General features: G+C 38.0%; 1 protein-coding gene across 1 annotated transcript; it reads right to left on the minus strand.

The window, feature by feature from the left end:
• Positions 1-57: 57 nt before the first annotated feature.
• LOC132131378 (interferon-induced protein 44-like) lies at positions 58-21117 on the minus strand (the record flags this gene model as incomplete). Its single annotated transcript, XM_059543395.1, has 5 exons — positions 58-192; positions 383-448; positions 8505-8700; positions 20414-20462; positions 20616-21117. Coding segments are annotated over 5 exons (948 nt in total), but the record flags the coding sequence as incomplete, so codon positions are not given.
• Positions 21118-22170: the final 1053 nt, after the last annotated feature.

The raw sequence follows: 22170 nt of genomic DNA on the forward strand, positions 1-22170 counted from the left end.
TATCAATACGCAAGATTTTACATTGATTTAGTAGACCAAATTTGATCAGATTATAGATTAGTTGTAGTATGACGTTAGTTTACTTGGCGAGTTTACTCTTCTGCGTACAGAAGCAAGTTTTTCCTCTGCTTTGCTGGACATAAGGGAGATTTTGGTGGTGTCTATCACGTACACCACACAGTGGATCTTCTCCTGTAGAGATGCAGGTCTAGAGATCTTTTGCTCATTGTGATGAAACGGTACAATGGGGTTGAACCTAAATTAAGAAAAATGTCAAGAAGAACAGATACATTAAACTAATCATCATCGTACTCAAAGCCATTTCAAACATACATTAACCATCTTTATGCACTTTATAGCGGTCTTGTACGCGACCTTGTACCGCGTCACACAACACAAACGGCAATGGCTTTCCCTCACGACCGTCTTTCACTGGAAAAGTGCAAAACTACCAACCAAGAAGAGAATAACATCAAGACCTGAAGTCATCAAGAACTGTTCCCTAAGCTCTAATCAGAATCAGAAAGAGCTTTAATGCCAAGTATGCTTACGCATAATAGGAATTTGTTTTAGTGACATAAGCTTCCAGTGCACAGAAACAACAACACACAGACAAAAAAAAAATGTTTGCAGATAAATAAATTGAATAAACAGTTGTGCTATAGATGATAATGGAATAGAATGGAGTAAGATTCAGTGATGTACTAGGATGAGGGGTAACAAATAAATATGAAGATATTGCAAATTTTTATTGGGTACATTTAACTGTTCATGAGGTATATTGCCTGGGGGGAAGAAACTGTGCTTGTGCCTGACTGTCCTGGTATTTGCGGCTCTGAACCGCCGGCCAGATGCCAAAAGTTCAAAGATGGTGTAACTTGGATGAGAGGGATCCAGAGAGATTTTCTGAGCCCTTTTCCTCACTCTGGATGTATACGGTTCATGAAGGGTGGGCAAGGGAGCAGCAATAATCCTTTCAACAGTCTGAACCGTTCTCTGTAGTCTTCTGATGTCTGATTTTGTAGCTGAACCAAACCAGACAGTAATTGAAGTACACAGGACAGACTCAATTATGGCTGAATACAACAGTTTCAGCAGCTCCTGTGGCAGGTTAAACTTCCTCAGCTGGAGAGGGAAGTACAACCTTTGTTGGGCCTTTTAAACAATGGAGTCAATGTGATTGTCCCACTTCAGGTCCTGAGAGATGGTGGTTCTCAGGAATCTGAAAAACTCCACTGCAGCCACAGTGCTATTGTAAAGGAAACAGGTCAATTTAGCTCAAAGGGAATCATTTAAGATTTTAAAGGGAATTTGAACAGAATCACTGTTTCACAGCTGATCACTGAGACGCCCTGCGATTCACTGAACGAGCCGTTTAATATCAAATCTGCGCTGGATATTAATATCCAAAGTATAGTGAAAACACTATCAATTAGCACAGTAACAAGATCGGCAGTTTAAGACATTAACTTGTAAGCACAAAACACAAGATACTTCTCTTTTCAATATAAGGCTTTATTAGATAAATCTAAGACATATAAACTAATCTAACACATAAACGCACGCACGCACACATTCACACAAGTTGCAGGAAGATCGAAAGTTAGGGAAGGATGAGTTTAAGAGAATGGAAATGTGGAATCCCAAGTTTATAGCAATAGATAAATTGCATAGACATGAACAACCATCAATCACTTAATTAACCCTCGCATTGAGTTCCTCAATTAGGTTAAAATTATATTAGATACACCAGCACAAATGTCTGAAGGTACATTGCCTGTGTAAAGTTGTCGCTGATTGGCTGGAAGTTCAGTAGTCGCTGAAGTGACGCCTTGAGAAGGCCGTGGTTGTTGGGCGTTGGCTGAAGATGCAGAGAGTTGTGTGTAGCTGGCTGAAGTTAAACTCGACGTTACAAAACTTAACTCAGAACACGAAACTCTTAAACGGAAAAGAAAAGAAATAAAGTTTGACGAGACTATGTGGTGTTTCTTCTCATCGTGGCTAAGTAGCAGCAGGCGTGCAGGCTAAAGCACGCTGGAACCGCGCTCAAAGAACAGTGATGACAAACAGCATGGCTAAAGCTAAAGCTAAGAAGCAAAGCTACAAGCTGGCATGACTGATAGCCAAAGCAAGGCTAGAACTAAAAGCAGGCATGGCTAGTAGCAGAAGCAAAGCTGAAGACTAAAAGCCGACATGACTAATAGCAGAAGCAAAGCTAACAACTAAAAGCTGACATGACTAATAGCAGAAGCATAGCTAGAGACTAAAAGCCTAGCTAGAGACTAAAAGCAATATTTTATGGTGTCCTAGGTATTTAAACTGGCCTGCTGGCCACACCTCAAAAGTTGTCTTGACCAATCAGATATAGTCTTGGCTCGGGGGTATCATAAATCATGTGTTTATCTTACCAAGCATGTGGTCCGAATTTTTCCGCTCTTGCAGGGTATAATTTTGGACATGATTCCTATAACACTAATATGATACATTTGATAAATATTTGATTGTCAGGCCTATTTAAAGCAAGCAGTTTCAATTACGTAGATACTAGACATGACTATGTATCCTTAAGCTATCCCATAGTTATTACAAAAACATACACAATAAGTGAATATAAGATGATAGTCAATTGTGTGGGTTACATATAAATGAATATGGAGTTAAGCGATGGACTGATTCATTTATAAGTCTTTTTGAGTTCATTCTGGTCCATATATATGTACAAAAGACAGTTTATTTGCCATTCTCTTGACAGAAGACTTCTGTGGAGACCAGAGGTTCAAAGCCCCTTCCCCCTTAGGAATTTCAGTCTGGTTCTGTTAGGTGGGGGGAAGTCAAAAGATCTTGTGTATTACTCTCATGGGTTTACATGTGATGTCCAGCGTTGCATTTCAATTACGAACAACAAATTTGACAAATCTCTTCTCCGAATTGAAATTGTCAATAATTGTTCTAGTGGTGTTAATGTTGAAAGCTGTTCTGTGAAAGCTTTGGTTGGTTGGTTATCTTGCTTGGGACTTGTGGCACAGAGTGTTTTATGACTTCCTGAGGAATTCGGCTCGTGTTTCAAACACAGCCCTGATCGACTCTTTAATATGTCTGGTTCGAGTCATTTCTGCTACACTATCTATGATGGTGAGTGGGGGGAGTGCAGGGGGGTTTCTCCTCAAGTCCACTATCATCTCCACTGTTTTAAGAGTGTTCAGCTCCAGGTTGTTAAGACTGCCCCAGACAGCCAGCTGCTCAACCTCTTGTCTTTAAGCAGACTCGTCACCATTCTAGATGAGGCTGATGACCATAGTGTCATCTGCAAACTTCAGGAGCTTGACAGAGGGGTCTTTTGAGGTGCAGTCGTTGGTGTAGAGGGAGAACAGCAGTGGGGAGAGAACACATCCCTGAGGGGCACCAGTGTTGATGGAGCAGCTGTTGGACATGAATTTCCCCAGTCTCACTAGCTGTTGCCTATCTGTCAGCGAGCTGGTAATCCACTGACAGATAGAGCTAGGAATAGAGAGCTGAGTCAGTTTGGTCTGGAGGGCTGTTGGGATGATGGTGTTGAAAAACAAACTAAAGTCCACAAACAGGATCCTCACACAAGTCCCTGTTTTGTCCAGATGTTGCAGGATTAAGTCCAATCCCATGTTGATTGCATCATCCACAGACCTGTTTGCTCTGTAAGCAAACTGCAGGGGGTCCAGTAAGGGTCCAGTGATGTCATTCAGATAAGCCAGAACCAGTTTTTTAAACTTCATGATGACAGATGTTAGAGCCACAGGACTGTAGTCGTTAAGTCCTGTTATCTTGGGTTTCTTTGGAACGGGGATGATGGTGGAGTGTTTGAAGCAAAAAGACACTTCACACAACTCCAGACATCTGTTGAAGATCTGTGAAAAGATGGGGGCCAGCTGGTCAGCACAGGTTTTTAGACAAGCTGGTGTAACGCCATCTGGGCCTGGTACTTTTCTTCTTTTGTTCTTCCTGAAAACCTAGCGCCCATCATCCTCACAGATTTGAAGTGCAGAGGGGGGGGGGGTGCAGGAGGTGTTAACGGATGAGTAGGGAGATGGTCAGAATGGGTGTGGGCCCGGGGGATTCAGATCTAGACCTGTCACGATTATTAAATAATCGTTTGATCGCAATTAATTGGTCTAATCGCGGTCATTACAGATGATCGTTATTATTGCCCACTATTAGAAGACACAAGGGGGCGCTGTAGTACCTGCAGCACTCTACTTCTACCGGTCTCCCTCTGAACTCATTACGCTGAGCAATTACGAGCATTACATTCAAATGATATTGCCCTGTTGATTTCTCCATCATTTTGAGTTAGAGCAGCCCAGTTATTTAACAAAGATGGATTTAGTTTCAAAGCCGAAAATGACAGCGCCGATCTGGGCACATTTTGGTTTTACACCCGATGATAAAGGACAGCCAAAAGACGTTGACACAGCAGTGTGTCGAATTTGTAGGAGAGAAATACCAGCGAAAGCTGCCAAAACCACAAATCTTAGGAATCACCTGAAAGCACATCACCCAAAAGAGTTCGCCGAAGTTTTGAAGTCATCCACAGCCGCTCATACTTCCAGTCAGGTGACAATAGCGCAGGCCTTCGAACGGGTAACAAAATATAAACGCGACAGTATGAAATGGCGCACACTGACCGACAGTGTCACGAGATACATCGCTAAGGAAATGCAGCCTTTTAATACTGTGGAGAAACCAGCATTTAAAGAAATGCTCTACAACTTTGACAAGCAATATGAATTGCCAGGGAAAACGTACATTTCCAAAACAGCAATTCCAAATTTATACAGAGAAGTGAAGGATGAAATCCTTAAGGATTTGAAAGAAATTGATTTTTATTCAGCCACAACAGACATGTGGTCCAGTGTAAATATGACCCCGTACATGAGCCTAACAGTACATTACCTCACAACTGACTGGACACTAGTATCAAAATGTCTAGAGACAAGATACACCCCAGAGAACCATACTGCTGATACACTTTCAGAAACTCTTAAGTGCATTTTATCAGATTGGGAATTAGATGAGAAAAACATTTCCTGCATAACCACTGATAATGGGGCTAATATTGTGGCTGCAGTGGGCAAACTTGGCTGGCCATGGCTAAATTGTTTTGGCCATAATCTCCACTTGGCTGTTACAAATGCCATAGCAAGTGAGAAGGATCGCACAGCACGTGCCCTGGGACTTTGCAGGAATCTGGTGGACACGTTCAGCATGAGCTGGTTAAAAAGAAGAGACCTGAAAAAGGCACAGATGGAGGCCGACATTCCTCAGCATAATTTAGTTCTGGTAAGTTAAATATTTTATTAAAAGTATTTTTATTTTGTATATCAAATTAAGTAAAACAAGTATAAAGTAAATGTATCTTTTAAAAAATATATTATAATCCTCAAACCAATTTTCTACTTTAAATTATATTATATAATCTCTAAAACTAATGTTTTTATTTTATATATATATATATATATAGTTAATAATTATATAAACTATAACAAACATGTCATATTTCCTCCAGGATGTCTCTACACGCTGGGGAACAAAACAAAAAATTATAGACAGAGTTCTGGAGCAAGTACCTGCAATCAGACGTGTCCTGATTGATGACAGAAAACATGGACACCTAAACCCGACCTGGCAAGATGTATCTGTCCTTGAGTCCATTAATGCGGCACTGAAACCTGTGGCTGATTTCACAGATGTTCTATCAGGGGAAAAGTATGTTACTGTGTCTTCGGTGAAGCCTGTTCTAGACCTTTTAAAAGATGAACTCTTATCCCCTGACTCCAATGACACAACTCTTACTTCAAATATCAAGAAAAAAATGTGCGCTCTACTTGATGAAAAGTATAGCCCAGCTCCACTTCAAGAGCTCCTGAGAAAGGCCACCCTTCTTGATCCAAGATACAGGGCCCACTTTGAAGCTGCAATTATAAATGAAACCAAAGGCCAGCTTTTAAAAGAGATAATGGAGATGACAGAGGAAGGACACAATGTTGAACAAGGTAGGAAGTACACTGTAAAATAGTTACCTAAAATATGACCTAAAAATGTTCATGCTGCAATCTAAATTAACTGGTTTTATTCAGTGTATATATACACCAACACAAGATTACACTAACAAAAGTAATTTTTAAGGGTTATATTAGGTAGACATCCTGCTTAAGGTAAAAGCTACCCCTTTACTTTTTACAGTGTCTGACAGAGCTGCAGCAGATGATGATGTGCCTACAACATCTTCTGCACCTCCTCCAAAAAAGAAGAGACTGTGTGATCTGCTGCAGAAAAGAAAAGCTCAACCTTCTACACATGGCTTAACAAAAAGAGAGCAAGCTGATGCTGAACTGTCAAGGTACCTACAGGAAGAAGCACTAGATAACTCGGCAGACCCTCTGATGTGAAAAGACAATGAATCCAGGTTTCCTTTGATTTCCAAGTTGGCAAGAAAGTACATGTGCATTTGTGCAACAAGTACTGCTTCTGAAAGAATGTTCAGTACAGCTGGCAATATTGTCACCCCAGTTAGATGCTGTCTTAAGCCAGAAAAGGTCAACATGCTAGTGTTCCTTTCCCGTAATCTACCAGCATGATTGTTTTTGTTTCAGAATTGGACTTTTATGGCCTGTTCTGTTATGGTCATAGTTTATATTTGTGATTCATTGTTTCTGTTATTTACAGAATTTTCAAATTTGTAAAATATATTTATATTTTACTTTAGTTTGAGATATTGACACGACAGTCCTTTTTGTGTTATGGTAACTTTATGGTGATTGTTTTTATTATTTATACTTTCATATACATTTAAATTTTTTCTTTAAATGTACACATTTCTGAAAGATACATATTTTTCATTTAATAAATTACTTTAATATTTAAAGGCTTTAAGTGTATTAATGTGTTATTGCAAGTGACAACTTACAAGGGATTCAATTAAATAATCACAACAATTTGTATGACAATTAATTGACAAAGCCCTAAAACACAATTAATCGTCAAAGCCCTATTCAGATCTACAATAAAACTCATTCAGGTCGATAGCAATTTGTTGATTTGCCTCAGTGCAGGGGAGTGGTGTCTTGTAGTTTGTAATGGCTCTCAACCCTTTCCACACTGAAGTTGAGTTGTTGGAAGTAAACTGGTCTTCCAACTTTTTAGTGTAGGTCCTTTTAGCCACTCTAATCTCTTTGTTCAGTGTATTCCTGGCCTGATTGTACAAGACGCTGTCCCCATTTATTTAGGCATCCTCTTTGGCCTGACGAAGATGCCTGAGTTTTGCTGTAAACCATGACTTATCATTGTTGAATGTTAAATAAGTCCTGGTAGGAATGCATATATCCTCACAGAAACTAATATTAGATGTTACGGTCTCTGTGAGTTCGTCCAGATCGGTGGTAGCGGCTTAAAAAACACTCCAATCAGTGAGATCAAAACAAGCTTGTAAATCCTGCTCTGTTTCACTGACAGTCTTTACTACGGGTTTAGCAAATGTAAGTTTCTGCTTGTAGGCCGGTATAAGATGAAGCAGGCAGTGATCAGAGAGCCCCAAAGCTGCTCCTGGAACAGAATGAAATGCATCCTTTATTGTGGTGTAACAGGGATCCTATATATTACTGTCTCTGGTGGGACATGTAATATGCTGTCTGTATTTTGGCAGTTCTTGGGAGAGATTGGCTTTATTAAATCCCCAGGAATGATTAAAACAGAGTCCGGGTGTTGTTGTTTGGTCTCTGTGATATGATCAGCGAGTTTCTGTAAAGCCAGGCTTACGTGCGCTTGTGGAGGAATGTAAACACTCACCAGAATGAACGAGTGAAACTCCCCCAGCGAATAGAACAGCTTGCAGTTGACAAAGAGCACTTCTAGATCTGAACCGCACATGTTCTTTAACACCGTTACATCTGTACACCACCATTTATTGATGTAAATGCATGTCCCGCTGCCGCACAATTTCCCTGTTGATTCTGCATCGCGATCTGCTCTAAACAGCTGAAAGTCCAGCAGATGGACGCAATATCTAGAATGGCATCATTCATCCAGGTTTCCGTGAAACACTGAGCAGCCGAGTGTGAGAAATCCTTATTTGTCAGAGAGTGCAGAAGGAATTTGCCCATTTTGTTGGGTAGAGAGCGGAGGTTTGCCAGATGGATGCACGGACATTCGAAATCCGTGCTTCCTGAGTCTGACAAGCCGGCTCGCTTATCCCATCTGTGCGTCTTTAAGCGTTTGATCAATGCCGCTGCTTCGCCAACAATGTTCAGTAAAACGTTCTAATAATTGAAATTCGGTAAAATATTCTGTGGTGTGTTCTGCCGAATGTTCAGCAGTTCATCCCTGGTGAAACTGATCGTGTTTGTTAAACAAAAAACAGGAAAAATGAACATAAACAGTACAAGCACTGGAGACCCAAGCACTGAAGCAGCCGTGTGCGGCACCATCTAGAACCAAACTTAACAGGAAACATGATAATCGTATTGAATCTGTACCTGTGTGGTGAGACTAGTGCCTGCAGATCCTGACATGGCTTTGCTGGTAATACGGCCCATGAAGATGGAGTTGATGGAGTTGAAGAAACTGGATTTCCCAGCACCCACAGGACCGATCATTAGGATTCTGACCCGACTCACAGACGTCACCAGGGGTTTATAATTCCTGATCAATCCCATGAGCTCTGCTCTTCGACTACAACATAGAGCACAACAACTCTGTCAGATCATCCTATGAAATCAGCAACACTATTTAAGTTGCAACATACTTGGCTGTCCACAGTACATTCCTCCATTGCTTGTGTATGGCACTGATCTGAGGGACTGGCAATCAAAATGAATACGAATAGAATGTATATTAGATTATATAATTACATGAATAACACTTTTTCTGATGACTGACTTACTCTGCTTCACTTTGTACACCTCACATTCAGTCAATTAACTGTCGTTCCCATACATTGTTGTCGTATTAACACTGAATGCATATCCTCCTTGATTTAACACAGCTGGTTGATTGTTGTAGCAAAAGTACAACTGTTGACCAAAGTTGGGCCCTCCAGCGTCATCGAGGTGTGCATAATAGCCAGAGGTGGGTAGAGTGGGTAGAGAGGCCCAGCAGAGGTTGTACTTCCTTCGCCAGCTGAGGAAGTTTAACCTGCCACAGGATCTGCTGAAACAGTTCTGCTCCACCATCATCGAATCCATCCTCTGCACTTCAGTAACTGTCTGGTTCAGCTCAGCTTCTAAATCTGACCTCAGAAGACTACAGAGGGTAGTCCGGACTGCTGAGCGAATTATCGGTACAACCCTCCCATCTATTCAAGAACTGTACTTATCCAGAGTGAGCAAAAGGGCTGTTAAAATCACTCTGGACCCCTCACATCCAGCACACTCCCTCTTTGAACTGTTGCCATCTGGTCGACGCTACAGAGCACTGAGCACCAGAACGACCAGACACAGGAACAGTTTCTTCCCTCAGGCAATCCATCTTATGAACAGCTGATAATAACTGTGGGACACACTACACTATTTATATTTATATACACTACACTTTTTATCCAACACACATACTTAGCGTACACTTAAATCTTTTGCACATAATATACATGTACATACATGGAACACAATACACTACTTATATTTATATTTATATACACATACACTTATTTATCCAACACACATACTTAGCGTACAGTTAAAACTTTTCCACATAATATACATGTACATACATAAATGCTCATTTTAATATACCTGCCATACATTGTCAATTTGTATATTGTCAATCCTTACCCACCTATTTGTATTTTTTTGTATTTTTTATTCCTTATTGTGTTTTTTGTTATTGTGTTACGGTTATGTTGCACTGCGGAGCTCTGTCACGAAAACAAATTCCTCGTATGTGTGAACATACCTGGCAATAAAGCTCATTCTGATTCTGATTCTGATTCTGAGTACCCAAAAACTGTACTCAAGTAAAAGTAAAAGTACTTAAAGAAATATTTACACAAGTAAAAGTACTAGTCTTGAATAGTTACTTGAGTAAGAGTAAAAGAGTATCGGATAAAAAATCTACTCAGGTTACTAGTTACTTTGGGTCATATATACTGAGCCTATTTTTATTTAGATATATAGTTAAAATTTATGTAATGTATGTGTGCATGTATAAATGTACATATTTCATCAGCCTTTACTCCAATTTATGTAATTTACTATAAAACCTTGTCTGTTTACTCAAGTAACAGATATAGGTGTCATGCCAGAAGATATTTTTAATAAGACTGACTTTATATTAAATGTGAATTTAACATTGAAAGTTAATGTGATATAAATATTGCTACTAATCTTTCATTGTTCAGAAAGAGAGCAAATAACATTTACATTATTAAAGATCATTTTCACTGACAGTCTAGATTTCAATCACTCTCAGAAACTCCCATTAAAATCACTGAAACTGTTAACACTGTGAAATCAACATCTTAATTAAAGATTCGTACACACATCTGCACTATGTTGTTCCTGCGAGAGAATTCGCCAGAAAGAGGTCTCCAGTCAGCAAGCAAGTGAAGGAAGCACCGGCATTTCAGCGATGACTCATCGGAAAACCTCTGATTGGCCAATGCTTTAATAAGCTCAAAAGAATCATGTGTGATTGGTTATAATGCTCAGCGCTGTAAAAACGCGTCTGTCTCTGGCTCAGCGCCAGCAAGCAATCACAGATCTGAATTTAGCAGCTGATGATATGACTTGCTGAACGTACTCACAACCGATGTGGTTGTAATAAAATTAATAAAATCTTAATCGGCTATTTTTTTTCTTTTGGAACCTGCATTCAACTTGACTCCCCTCTGTTATAAGCCACACACGTACAACAAACTAATGTCACAGTGGTATCGTGTACTGTAATCGAATGTAGCCCAAGTTATTACCTGTTGAACAGTAGACAGCACACGCGGTGTTCATCTAATAAGGATCTCCATCGCTAGCAAATAATATCCTTTGCAGATTTGCTTTCAATTCAGTGCAGATCCAGCCACGTTTTCAACGCTCTTTCTGTTCTTAAACATTACAACTCCGAGTGAACCACTTCAGACGCTCAGCCAGGGGCGTAGTTTATGGGGTGGATGGGGGGGATGGGGGGGAGGTAACCCCCCCAATATTCAAATCCATCAGTTACAACCCCCCCAATATTTCAACATGAAAATCACAGTAGATCAAATGAAAAATATAATATCAAAAAATAGAATTCATTTATTTTGTAAAAATAATTTTGTTCCTAATCTAAAAATAAGAGTATGTCATAATAAATCAGACAAAAAATACTCCCCCTCTATTGAACCGATTGGTAACGCCCAACCAATGAGTCGCACTTTCACCAAAACAAGCGAATGGTGTTTGAATGGGAGAGCACACGGTTAATGTTAACGCCAAAAATGAAGAGAAGCGCTGCACAGCGGACTATATTTAACCGCTGGTCAGAGAGGGGTGCAAAAAAATAAAAAAAATAAAGCATGTACTGAGAATATTGTGTAATAGTTAGTACACACCACATATATTTTAGCTAACTAATCCATTGCAATCTATTCAGCTATAACTATCAGTATAACAAGTTACCAAAGCAGCTGTCTGTTTTGCTAGTATATTTTTCAATAGTGTCTGTAATTATCAACGACAAAAGTATTCACATGGTGTTTGTATTCTTACTAAATTAATCTGACTTTTGAACGAATTGGATGAATGAACGATTTAAGTGGCTAACTCATTAAAACAGTGAAACACTGCCGCCTACTGGCGGTTTCAATAGTTAATTTCTTTCTTTTGATAATCTCTACTATGTTAGAATTTTATTAATGATGATTATACACAAATTTCATAAGGTTATGAGGTGTATAATCTCTTAACATGTTTTTATAACAGATTCGAGGTAAATATAGCAGCAGGGTAGAAAAGTCAGCAGAGGGAGAGGAGGAGCAGGTGATCAGGTAAAGAAGATGCCATTCAATCAATAAAATAAAATAGGAAACAGTATAGAAAAATAGCAGCTTTGTAAAGTTAGGCTACACATTAATGCCTTTAATGTTTTAAAGATGTGTTTCCCTTTAGAAAAAAAATTAAAATGCATTAAGGTGGAATGTAAAAATCTTAAAATAAATGTCTAAATGTTGTCTCTTTCATATTTGTATATGTTGAATTTGTAATCAGTTACAGCATGTTGCCAGATAGATTTGATCAAGCCTTTGAACAGAATTGACTCAAAAGAATGAATCATTCGCGAATGGGCATCGCTCATTGCCCAGAGAAAAGTAGACGGCGCGTTTGGAATAAACTTAAGCATTTATAACATTTATTGCATTAAGATAAAGTAACGAGAGGAGCGTCACCCACAGTAACGAAGTAAAAGTACAGATTTTTCCCCAAAAATTTACTCAAGTAAGAGTATAAAGTACCCATCTTTAAATATACTCCGAAAAGTATTAGTTACCCCCAAAAAATTACTCAAGTAAATGTAACGAAGTAAATGTAACTCGTTACTACCCACCTCTGAAAATAGCCTCTGTTAATTTTGATGCACACAGGGATCTTGCCTTGAAAGCTGAACAGAAAAGCCTCATCATCAGTAATATACTGCCCACTTTGAGTATAATCTACACTAGTATATCCATAAGATGTAACCTGAATAGTTGTAGGCTACAAGTAAGGTGGGACCCTGACGGTCACATCGCTGATGGAAGACAGAAGCATTATATCCATGGACTGAAGCTTTGTAGAGAAGAGTCAGCTCCACATTCCCCAGCAAGCCACAGAGCTGCTTTCTTTGCTCTTCTGTTAATTTACAAGTGAATGGAGCAACCATGGACACTTGCGGTCCAAATCCAAAAGCTTGATACATCTTTGAAAGATAAAAATAAAATAATTTATTACTTTGTGCTCACCTCATTGTGAAGTGAATATGAAAATCATTCACTTAAGTTTTCACATGACATCGTCAAATGCTCGTCTCAGGTAGCCATGCTAAATGTAATTCATAAAAAGAACATAAAGTAAATATAAATCAGCTTTTATTAGGCCACAGACTGATAGGAGCTAATCATTTCATGGTTTAATATATAGGCAGTGTTCGAGAATAACTTGTTACATGTAACAGAATTAGTAATTTAGTTACAAAATAAATGTAACGTATCCATTACAGTTACTGAGGGAAAAAAACCTGTGTAGGCTAATGAATTTACAGTTAATTAAGAAAAAGTTAACAATTACAAAAGAGGTTACAACAATATTTCTTTTATAAAATTTTTGGAAATGTTGAATATTAACTTGCTGCCCCTTGTCAAAAAATCCTAAAGGATTCCAATAAGAAAACTGTACAGGATTTTAATTGGAATTTCTATCATATTTTGGAACCGTTCCTATAGGATTCTGATAGAAATAGTCTTGTAGGACAAGACATAAATATCCTGTAGGATCAGTCCTATAGGATTTTAATGGGATCCAGTTGGGTGACTGTTTGTAAGGGATTTCTCTTTTTTTTTTTTTTTTTTTATTATTCTAAAGGTACACTTTTCCATTGTATTTGTTTTATGAACAAATAGTACTTGCAGTTTGCTTAAACTCACCATGATGTAGACATTGTTTATTGTATGTTGCACAACCTTTAGTAACATTGTAAACAACATGAGAGGTGATTTGTGCAGCACACAGCATTAGTGCAAAAATTTCTAAGGCACTGATAATGGATTGATCATACACATACACACGCGCACACACACACACACACACAATGTAGCACTTGTGTCCTCCAATTTAAATATCCACTGGACCAGTTCTAGACTCGAAAGGAGTGAGGAGAACCATATAAAGTGTACACAGGAAACCAAAAGTTGAATATAAAAATAACACTTTACTGTAACAATAATAATAGCAAATACAATCACAACAATGAACAATAAAACATCAAACAATATGTAGAATTTGATATCGTAACTCAATTCATGTAAATGTAATGTAAAAAGAGAGAAATAAACTGAAAAAATATTGTATCAAATATATTCCAGAGCATTCACTAATGCTCTATCAATTGAACATATGCACAATTACTTCCTGGTTTCAGATAAGCCAGCTCAGTCATTTCCTGGTCAATTGTACTGTGCTTTAAGGGGAGTTACCTTTGCTCAGTTTCTCTACAAAATATATTCACAATTTAATGAAAATTTTTGTTTATCTAAGAAGACCAAACGTCCACATTTACCATTTCAGGAATGACAAATGCGGGTGTTATCAGGTAAATCTCATAAATTGTTCTGGACTCATTGCTACGATTGACAGTAATAACGGAAGACAAGCCAATGTCAAAATAGAGCAGTCCATTAAGTGATTCAGACTAAATTCACAGTAGCAAAACTACAACAGTAACAAGTCTGTGTAGACAATATATTTAGCAGCTTTTACAGTAAAAGATAAAACTTTAAAAATGTATTTACTAAATTAAATATAAAATATAAAAAATGCATTATTTGTTAAACCATTAATATTTAAAATTCATTTGTAGTTAACTAGTTAAGTATTTAAATAATTCTCCCTTATACACTGTTGGTGTTGGGACACATTTTTGTTCTTATTAAATGTCATGAGACTTTTTGATTCTAGCACTTTTTTTTAAATTCTGACAAGAACTAGGCAGGAGAGGTTTCTGTACCTATGTAAACCACCACAATCAGCTTTAACGGAAGTTTACGAGCTGGCTTATGTTTATGCGGAAGTTATAAAGCTCTCCGTGCATATGGTCAATTGTTTTCCAGGTCCTCGCTGACAAAGGCCTGTCATCTTATTCTCTTGTCATGCATGTCTTCTCCATGTAACTTAGACACACACACAAACACACACACATCACTGGAGAATTGCTGTCCCATGTGTCAAACTTTTTAACTGGAACATAAAACCTGACCTGGACAACAGCCCGTAAGAACATATAACTCCTTAAATACAAATAATTAAATTATTGCGCTAAACAAAACCGTAAACCGTAAACCCAATTCAAAATAGCTCAAAGTGGCAGAACAGGCATTTTGTACTCACTGCTGCAGTGTTTTATACATGTAAATGTTATTATAAACTGCATACAATAATATTTCATTAATATCAGTTGTTAAACAATTTAGCTTTTGCTATGTAATGGCAGACTCCTGTAACGAGATCAACAACTCACCAACAGATATAGTTAATTAACTCAAAAATGTTTGTTTAGGATGCAGCCAAGATAAGTATCGTTATTTCTTCCCTTTTAGCGTCTTTAAATAAACTTTTAACAAGTTTAACAACGTTAATACTCGATTTCTCAGCGTCCTCTCCTCTTTGACCGTTACTGTTTAAAGTACTGTATGCGCGCTACAGTTGCACGCGCACTACATTCGGATTTCTTAAAGGGGAAGCGTCACGACAATACCATTATAGATGTTTGTGTTTTTATGAATTTTTAGTCACATGTAAGACATTTTAACTTATTCGGATATTATTAAATACCATATTTCTTATTTTTGCCTTACTGTATTATGAATTTCAGTTTTTATATTTGTGTACATTCATGTAGGCTGCATTTTTATTGGTTACAAGTACACACACACACACACAGTGTTACTCTAAAAATTTAAAGTTACTCTTAAAATTAACATAATCAAATAAGATCCTACAAGACAAAGTGAATTTCCATTTAAAAATCACAATGTCCAATATGATGCAAATCAATAAAAGATCCTAAATGAAAAATTTCAATTCCATTAAATAAAACACAATGTCCAATAGGATTCTAAGCATCAAATAAAATCCTACAGGACACAGTTAAATTCCATTAAAATCAATCAGAATGTCCAATAGGATTCTAAAAATTAAATAAAATCCAATAGGACAAAGTGAAAATCCATTAAAATCAATCAGAATGTCCAATAGGATTCTAAAATTCAAATAAAATCCAATAGGACAAAGTGAAATTCCATTAAAATCAATCCGAATGTCCAATAGGATTCTAAGAATCCAGTAAGATCCAATAAGACAAAGTGAAATTCCAATAGGATTTTTTGACAAGGGGCTTTGCCTGTTTTTGATTTGCACGATGCCTCCTGCCATGGCGAGTGATAAAATAAAAAAATATATAGATATCAGAAAAGGGCACACATATTGTGAACACAGTAAGCGGAAGCTAGAGATTATTGTTTATAAAGTTTTAAATATAACGCACTGATTCGCTTCAGCGGAGCTTTATTCAATCGAATCTGTAACTTACCATTCACAGTCTGCTTTCTCCGTGAAAAAGAAATAATGAACGAACTCGTCTTCATGGATCGCAGCTGTAACTCAGGAAAGTCGTCAGTAGCCACCCAGCGGCTGCGTCCAAAAGCTGGAGAAAATGCTGCCTTTGGGAAAACCTGGAGAACGTGCACTGCACTGACACCAAGTCACTTCACTTGCGATCTTTTTTATTTCATTTTATATATTTATTTTACTGAATCTCTCAGCATTTTATAAAATTAGCCAGGTGGTGGAGACAAGAAAAAAGAAAATTACAAGGTCACTTGCAACAATACTGATTGTGTGCATTTTATAAGAAGGAATGATAAGATTGCGTGATTGTTCTGCACAAAATATTAAACATTCCGTGAACTTCCGCCGTCACAATCCTAAATGAATAATCTAAAAAAAAAATAAACTAAACAAATACACCGAAAGCACAAATTTCGTGGTCAATAAGCCTGATTAGGGATAGTAAAGGATCATTTCCAAAAGCATAAAATAACTTGGAATAGATGTTAAATTAGTCAATGCCTTCAATGTATTTTTGTAAAGTCATGATTGCATGATAATCCTATTTTGATCTGTTTACTATTTGCAATAGTTACTATTTACTTATGTGTGTGTGTGTGTATATAGGACTATAATGGTTATACAGTTTAATCATATTTAATTCTCCATGTTTCAGTTATTTCACCATCATAAGTCATGATTCTATTAATACTATCCTATAAACCTGATCATAGAACAACAGTAAACAAGCAACTAACAAACGCATGAAAATAATATGAGGACCTTAATTGCATTTTCTTCAGTGGATTTGCTGGCTATTAAAAACTAGAACAGCCAAACTTAATAACACTCTTTAAATTTAAGATAACTTATTGTGCTGATCAAGAGGTATACATCTCCATCAATAATACACCACACTTTATTTGGGATTGTCCTCCAAGGGACAGACATCATCCAGATATTCGTCTGCAAAGTTGAGCGAGCATCTGTTGTAGAGCGGTGAGCTCCTGACTGTAGTTCTTCACCGGTAACACACAAGACAGCGGCACACCCAACCGAGAGCTCACCTCCTGCACCTGCACATACAAAACAACACATTTACATTTATGGATTTAGCAGATACTTTTATCCAAGCTACATACAATACAAGGACATAAACAATTAATCACAGAGCCAATAATATTCATAGTGTACAATACCAGATTTATTAGGAAGCTAGACTAGGAAAAGAGCAGATGAAAGAAGATTAATATGAGTAAGTGCATTGGTTTAAGGATGTGGAGTGGTTAAGTGTTTGCAGAAGTGATGTGTCTTTAGGTGCTTCGTGAAAGGTGTGATTCTCTCAGCAGTTTGGGTAGAGTTTGGCTGCTCATTCCACCAGTGAGGAGCAGAGAGGGTTTTGGAAAGTGACTTTGGAAACAGTTCATGTGCTAATGTCTCAACTTTGACTTGATGTAGGAACTGACATAAAGGCTTTGAAGATCTTTCTCCACCTCAGGACATGCTTCATCTACTTTTGTCATCAAAACCATCTGAGGAATGGCTGAAACAATGTAAATAACTATAAGTTAATAATGAAACATTTGGCATAAGAGTTTTGCAACATACATCTAAAAATGCTGTTACTTCTATTACCCAGTGAGTTCACTTTTCTGCGTACGGAAGCAAGTTTTTCCTGTAGGTCTCAGACATGAGGGAGATTTTGGTGGTGTCTATCACATACACCACACAGTGGATCTTCTCCTGTAGAGATGCAGGTCTAGAGGCCTTTTGCTCATCAGGTTGCAATGGTGTGATGGGGTTGAACTAAATCAGGATAAATCAATGTAAAGTGTATTGAGAAACTTCAATCTGAATCTTGGACTTAAGCATATGAACCGGTGCTTCTTAATAAATTAGAATGTCGTGGAAAAGTTCATTTATTCAGTAATTCAACTCAAATTGTGGACTCATGTATTAAATTCAATGCACACTTTAATTGTGATGATTTTGGCTCACATTTAACAAAAACCCACCAATTCACTATCTCAACAAATTATAATATGGAGACATGTAAATCAGCTAATCAACTCAAAACACCTGCAAAGGTTTCCTGAGCCTTCAAAATGGTCTCTTAGTTTGGTTCACTAGGCTACACAATCATGGGGAAGACTGCTGATCTGACAGTTGTCCAGAAGACAATCATTGACACCCTTCACAAGGAGGGTAAGCCACAAACAATCATTGCCAAACAGCTGGCTGTTCACAGAGTGCTGTATCCAAGCATATTAACAGAAAGTTGAAAGGAAAAAGTGTGGAAGAAAAAGATGCACAACCAACCGAGAGAACCACAGCCTTATGAGGACTGTCAAGAAAAATTGATTCAAGTATTTGAGTGTACTTCACAAGGAATGGACTGAGGTTGGGGTCAAGGCATACAGACATGTCAAGGAATTTGGCTACAGTGGTCTTATTCCTCTTGTTTAGCCACTTCTGAACCAAAGACAACATCAGAGGCTTCTTACCTGGGCTGAGAAGAAGAACTGGACTTTTGCCCAGTGGTCCAAAGTCCACTTTTCAGATGAGAGCAAGTTTTGTATTTCATTTGGAAACCAAGGACCTAGAGTCTGGAGGAAGGATGGAGAAACTCATAGCCCAATTTGCTTGAAGTCCAGTGTTAAGTTTCCACAGTCTGTGATGATTAGGGGTGCAATGTCATCTGCTGGTTTCGGTCCATTGTGTTTTTTGTAAACCAAAGTCACTGCACCTGTTTATCAAGAAATTCTGGAGCACTTCATGCTTCCTTCTGCTGACCAGCTTTTTGAAAATTCTGATTTCATTTTCCAGCAGGATTTGGCACCTGTCCACACTGCCAAGAGCACCAAAAGTTGGTTAAATGACCATGGTGTTGGTGTGCTTGACTGGCCAACAGACTCACCAGACCTGAACCCCACAGAGAATCTATGGAGTACTGTCAAAAGGAAAATGAGAAACAAGAGACCAAACAATGCAGATGAGCTGAAGGCCACTGTCAAAGAAACCTGGGCTTCCATACCACCTTTATTAATGTAGATGTACCATAAGTGCACTTGCTTTATAGCGGTCTGGTAGACGACCCTGAAGAATGCTGCTGATGTCCTCAATATCCAGTCCTGCACCGGTTTGCTCCTCGAGTCCCATGGTGTCACACAACACAAACGGCAATGGCTTTCCCTCACGACCGTCTTTCACTGGATATGTACGAAACTACCAACCAAGAAGAGAATCACATCAAGACCCGAAGTCATCAAGAGCCGTTCTCTGAGTTCTAACAGGAAACATGATAATCGTATTGAATCTGTACCTGTGTGGTGAGACTGAGCGCCAACCTCCCGCTCTCTCTTGTGAGGCCAATAAGGAAGTGACTAAAACTGCAATTCATCGACTGGCCGCTTGAGGCTGGCTGCGAAAGGGAGTCAGTCCCATAGACTCCCCATGTTAAAATGCCCAACTTTACAGCAGGAAAACACGTTTATGGCATGGTTCAAAAAATGATTTTGGTCTAAATAGCTAATTTTGCCCTTCATGACAACTATGAGGGGGGTGAATTTTTTTATAACTCATCCGTTTAAATTATATTAAGACTTAAAGTTCTGCATAATTAAGGGCGTGGCCACTTGAGTGACACGGAGATTGCCGCTGCTGACACGTGGCTACAGCAACTAGCTCCTGCCTTTTTGCCCATTTTTGATTGTCCGGGAGAGTTGCGCGGTGACGCGCTGCCAAGATGGCGACGGCCCGCTCTACACACTTTAGGCTTCAAAAACTCTCTTCAGTAGTCTACGGGTGACGTCACAGACACTACGTCCATATTTTTATACAGTCTATGGGTGAGACTAGTGCCTGCAGATCCTGACATGGCTTTGCTGGTAATGCGGCCCATGAAGATGGAGTTGATGGAGTTGAAGAAACTGGATTTCCCAGCACCTACAGGACCGATCATTAGGATTCTGACTCAATGACGTCACCAGGGTTTTATAATTCCTGATCAATTCCAGGAGCTTGTCTTTTCGACTACAAAAGGAATCACACCCTTAAATTAAGCAGATTAATATATAAAATCTTCAACTCTTTGATAAGAACATTTTGTGGAAACATACTCAGCTGTCCACAGAACATTCCTCCATCGTTTCTCCATGACCTGAAGGACTAGGAAATATGGAATAAAGATTATTATAGAACATAAACTCAGTAATGTTTACATTTTGACCCTTAATGTATCATATTTTGATATCAAAAGGCCTCTAAAATTGATCAAAACAGATATTTTATATATTAACATTTTTCTGACAATCGACTTACTGTTTTTGACTTTGTACACCTCACATTCCCTCAGATCGGGGTCTTCCCCATACAGTGTATCAGAATAAAAATCGAATGCATTGATCCCTCCTTGAGGATGCACAACTGGTTGGTTGTTGTAATAAAAGCACAACTGTTGACCAAAGTTGGGCCCTCCAGCGTCATCATAACGTGCATAATGTCCACTATAACTGATGCAGACTGGCTCTTTACCTTCAAAGCTGAACAGGAAAGCGTCTTTATCTGTAATTTGCTGGCCACACTGAGTATAATCTACACTATTATATCCACCAAAGATGTATTCTGAATAGTTGTAGGCTACAAGTAAGGTGGGACCCTGATGGTCACATAGCTGATGGAAGACAGAAGCATTATATCCATGGACTGAAGCTTTGTAGAGAAGAGACAGTTTCACTTTCCCCAGCAAACCACATAGCTGCTTTCTTTGCTCTTCTGTTAAATCAGAAGCGAGGGACTTCGTGCTGAGCTTTCTTCTTTCTTTTTTTTAATGAAATTGTTTGCCTGTCTACTGACCTTGGTCGCGTTATGTGTAGGAATCAATCAAAAACTCCTCGTAAATCACAAGACTTCACTCCAGCGGAGCTTCCTCTGGGCTGCTGACTGTTGCCAGATTGGACGGACGATTTAAACCCCAAAGGTCAAAAAACCCGCCCATGCAAACAAACAAAAAAATAAAAACGCCCAAAACTTTAACTGACAAAATAATGTGATAGAATATGTAAATAGATGTTGATAAGTGCCGCGTTTAACTCCTTAAAACAAAATGAAGACAAAATAATATAAATAACGTTAGATAGCTTACATTTCCCAGGTAAATGGATCAATCGGGGCAAATAATCTAGATTAAAGAGAATTACCATATATGATTAAATATGCAAGCAGACACTGTCAAAACGGCAATCAAGAAATTAACCGATACCCTCGGAAAAAAACACATGGATAATTTTAAAGTAAGAATAAACCAGTAGACCTATATGCAAAACGTACTCAATATAAGTGGTAGGAAATAGCAAATATCAGGCATTTCACACATTTTGTGTTGAAATGATGATGCACTTTATTTTTCTGGAATTTTTCATTAAAATAAAGTTTGATGAACAGCATTTATTTGCATTTATCAAATATATTAATTAAATTCCTTAATACATTTATTCAGTAGAAATCATTTTAAATGTCTTCACTCACTTTTCGTTACTTTCATGCATGATGAATATAATTATTAATTTATCTCTCTTTTTAAACAAAATCTTATACAAATGCGGTATCATTGCTTCCACAAAATTATTAAGCAGTAAAACTGTTTCTAATATTTATAATAATGAGAAATGGTTTTATTTTATAAATATATATATATATATATATATATATATTTTTTTTTTTTTTTTTTGCAGCAAATCAGCATATTAGAATGATTTCTGAAGGATTATGTGACACTGAAACTTCTTTGTAAACAACTACAGATTTATAAACATTTCTAATGAAGAATGCTGCGTTCCCAAATGCAAATTAAATTGGCTCAAACCAAGAGCAGCAC

Source organism: Carassius carassius, chromosome 48 (genome assembly GCF_963082965.1).
Source record: "Carassius carassius chromosome 48, fCarCar2.1, whole genome shotgun sequence".
NCBI lineage: Eukaryota > Metazoa > Chordata > Actinopteri > Cypriniformes > Cyprinidae > Carassius > Carassius carassius.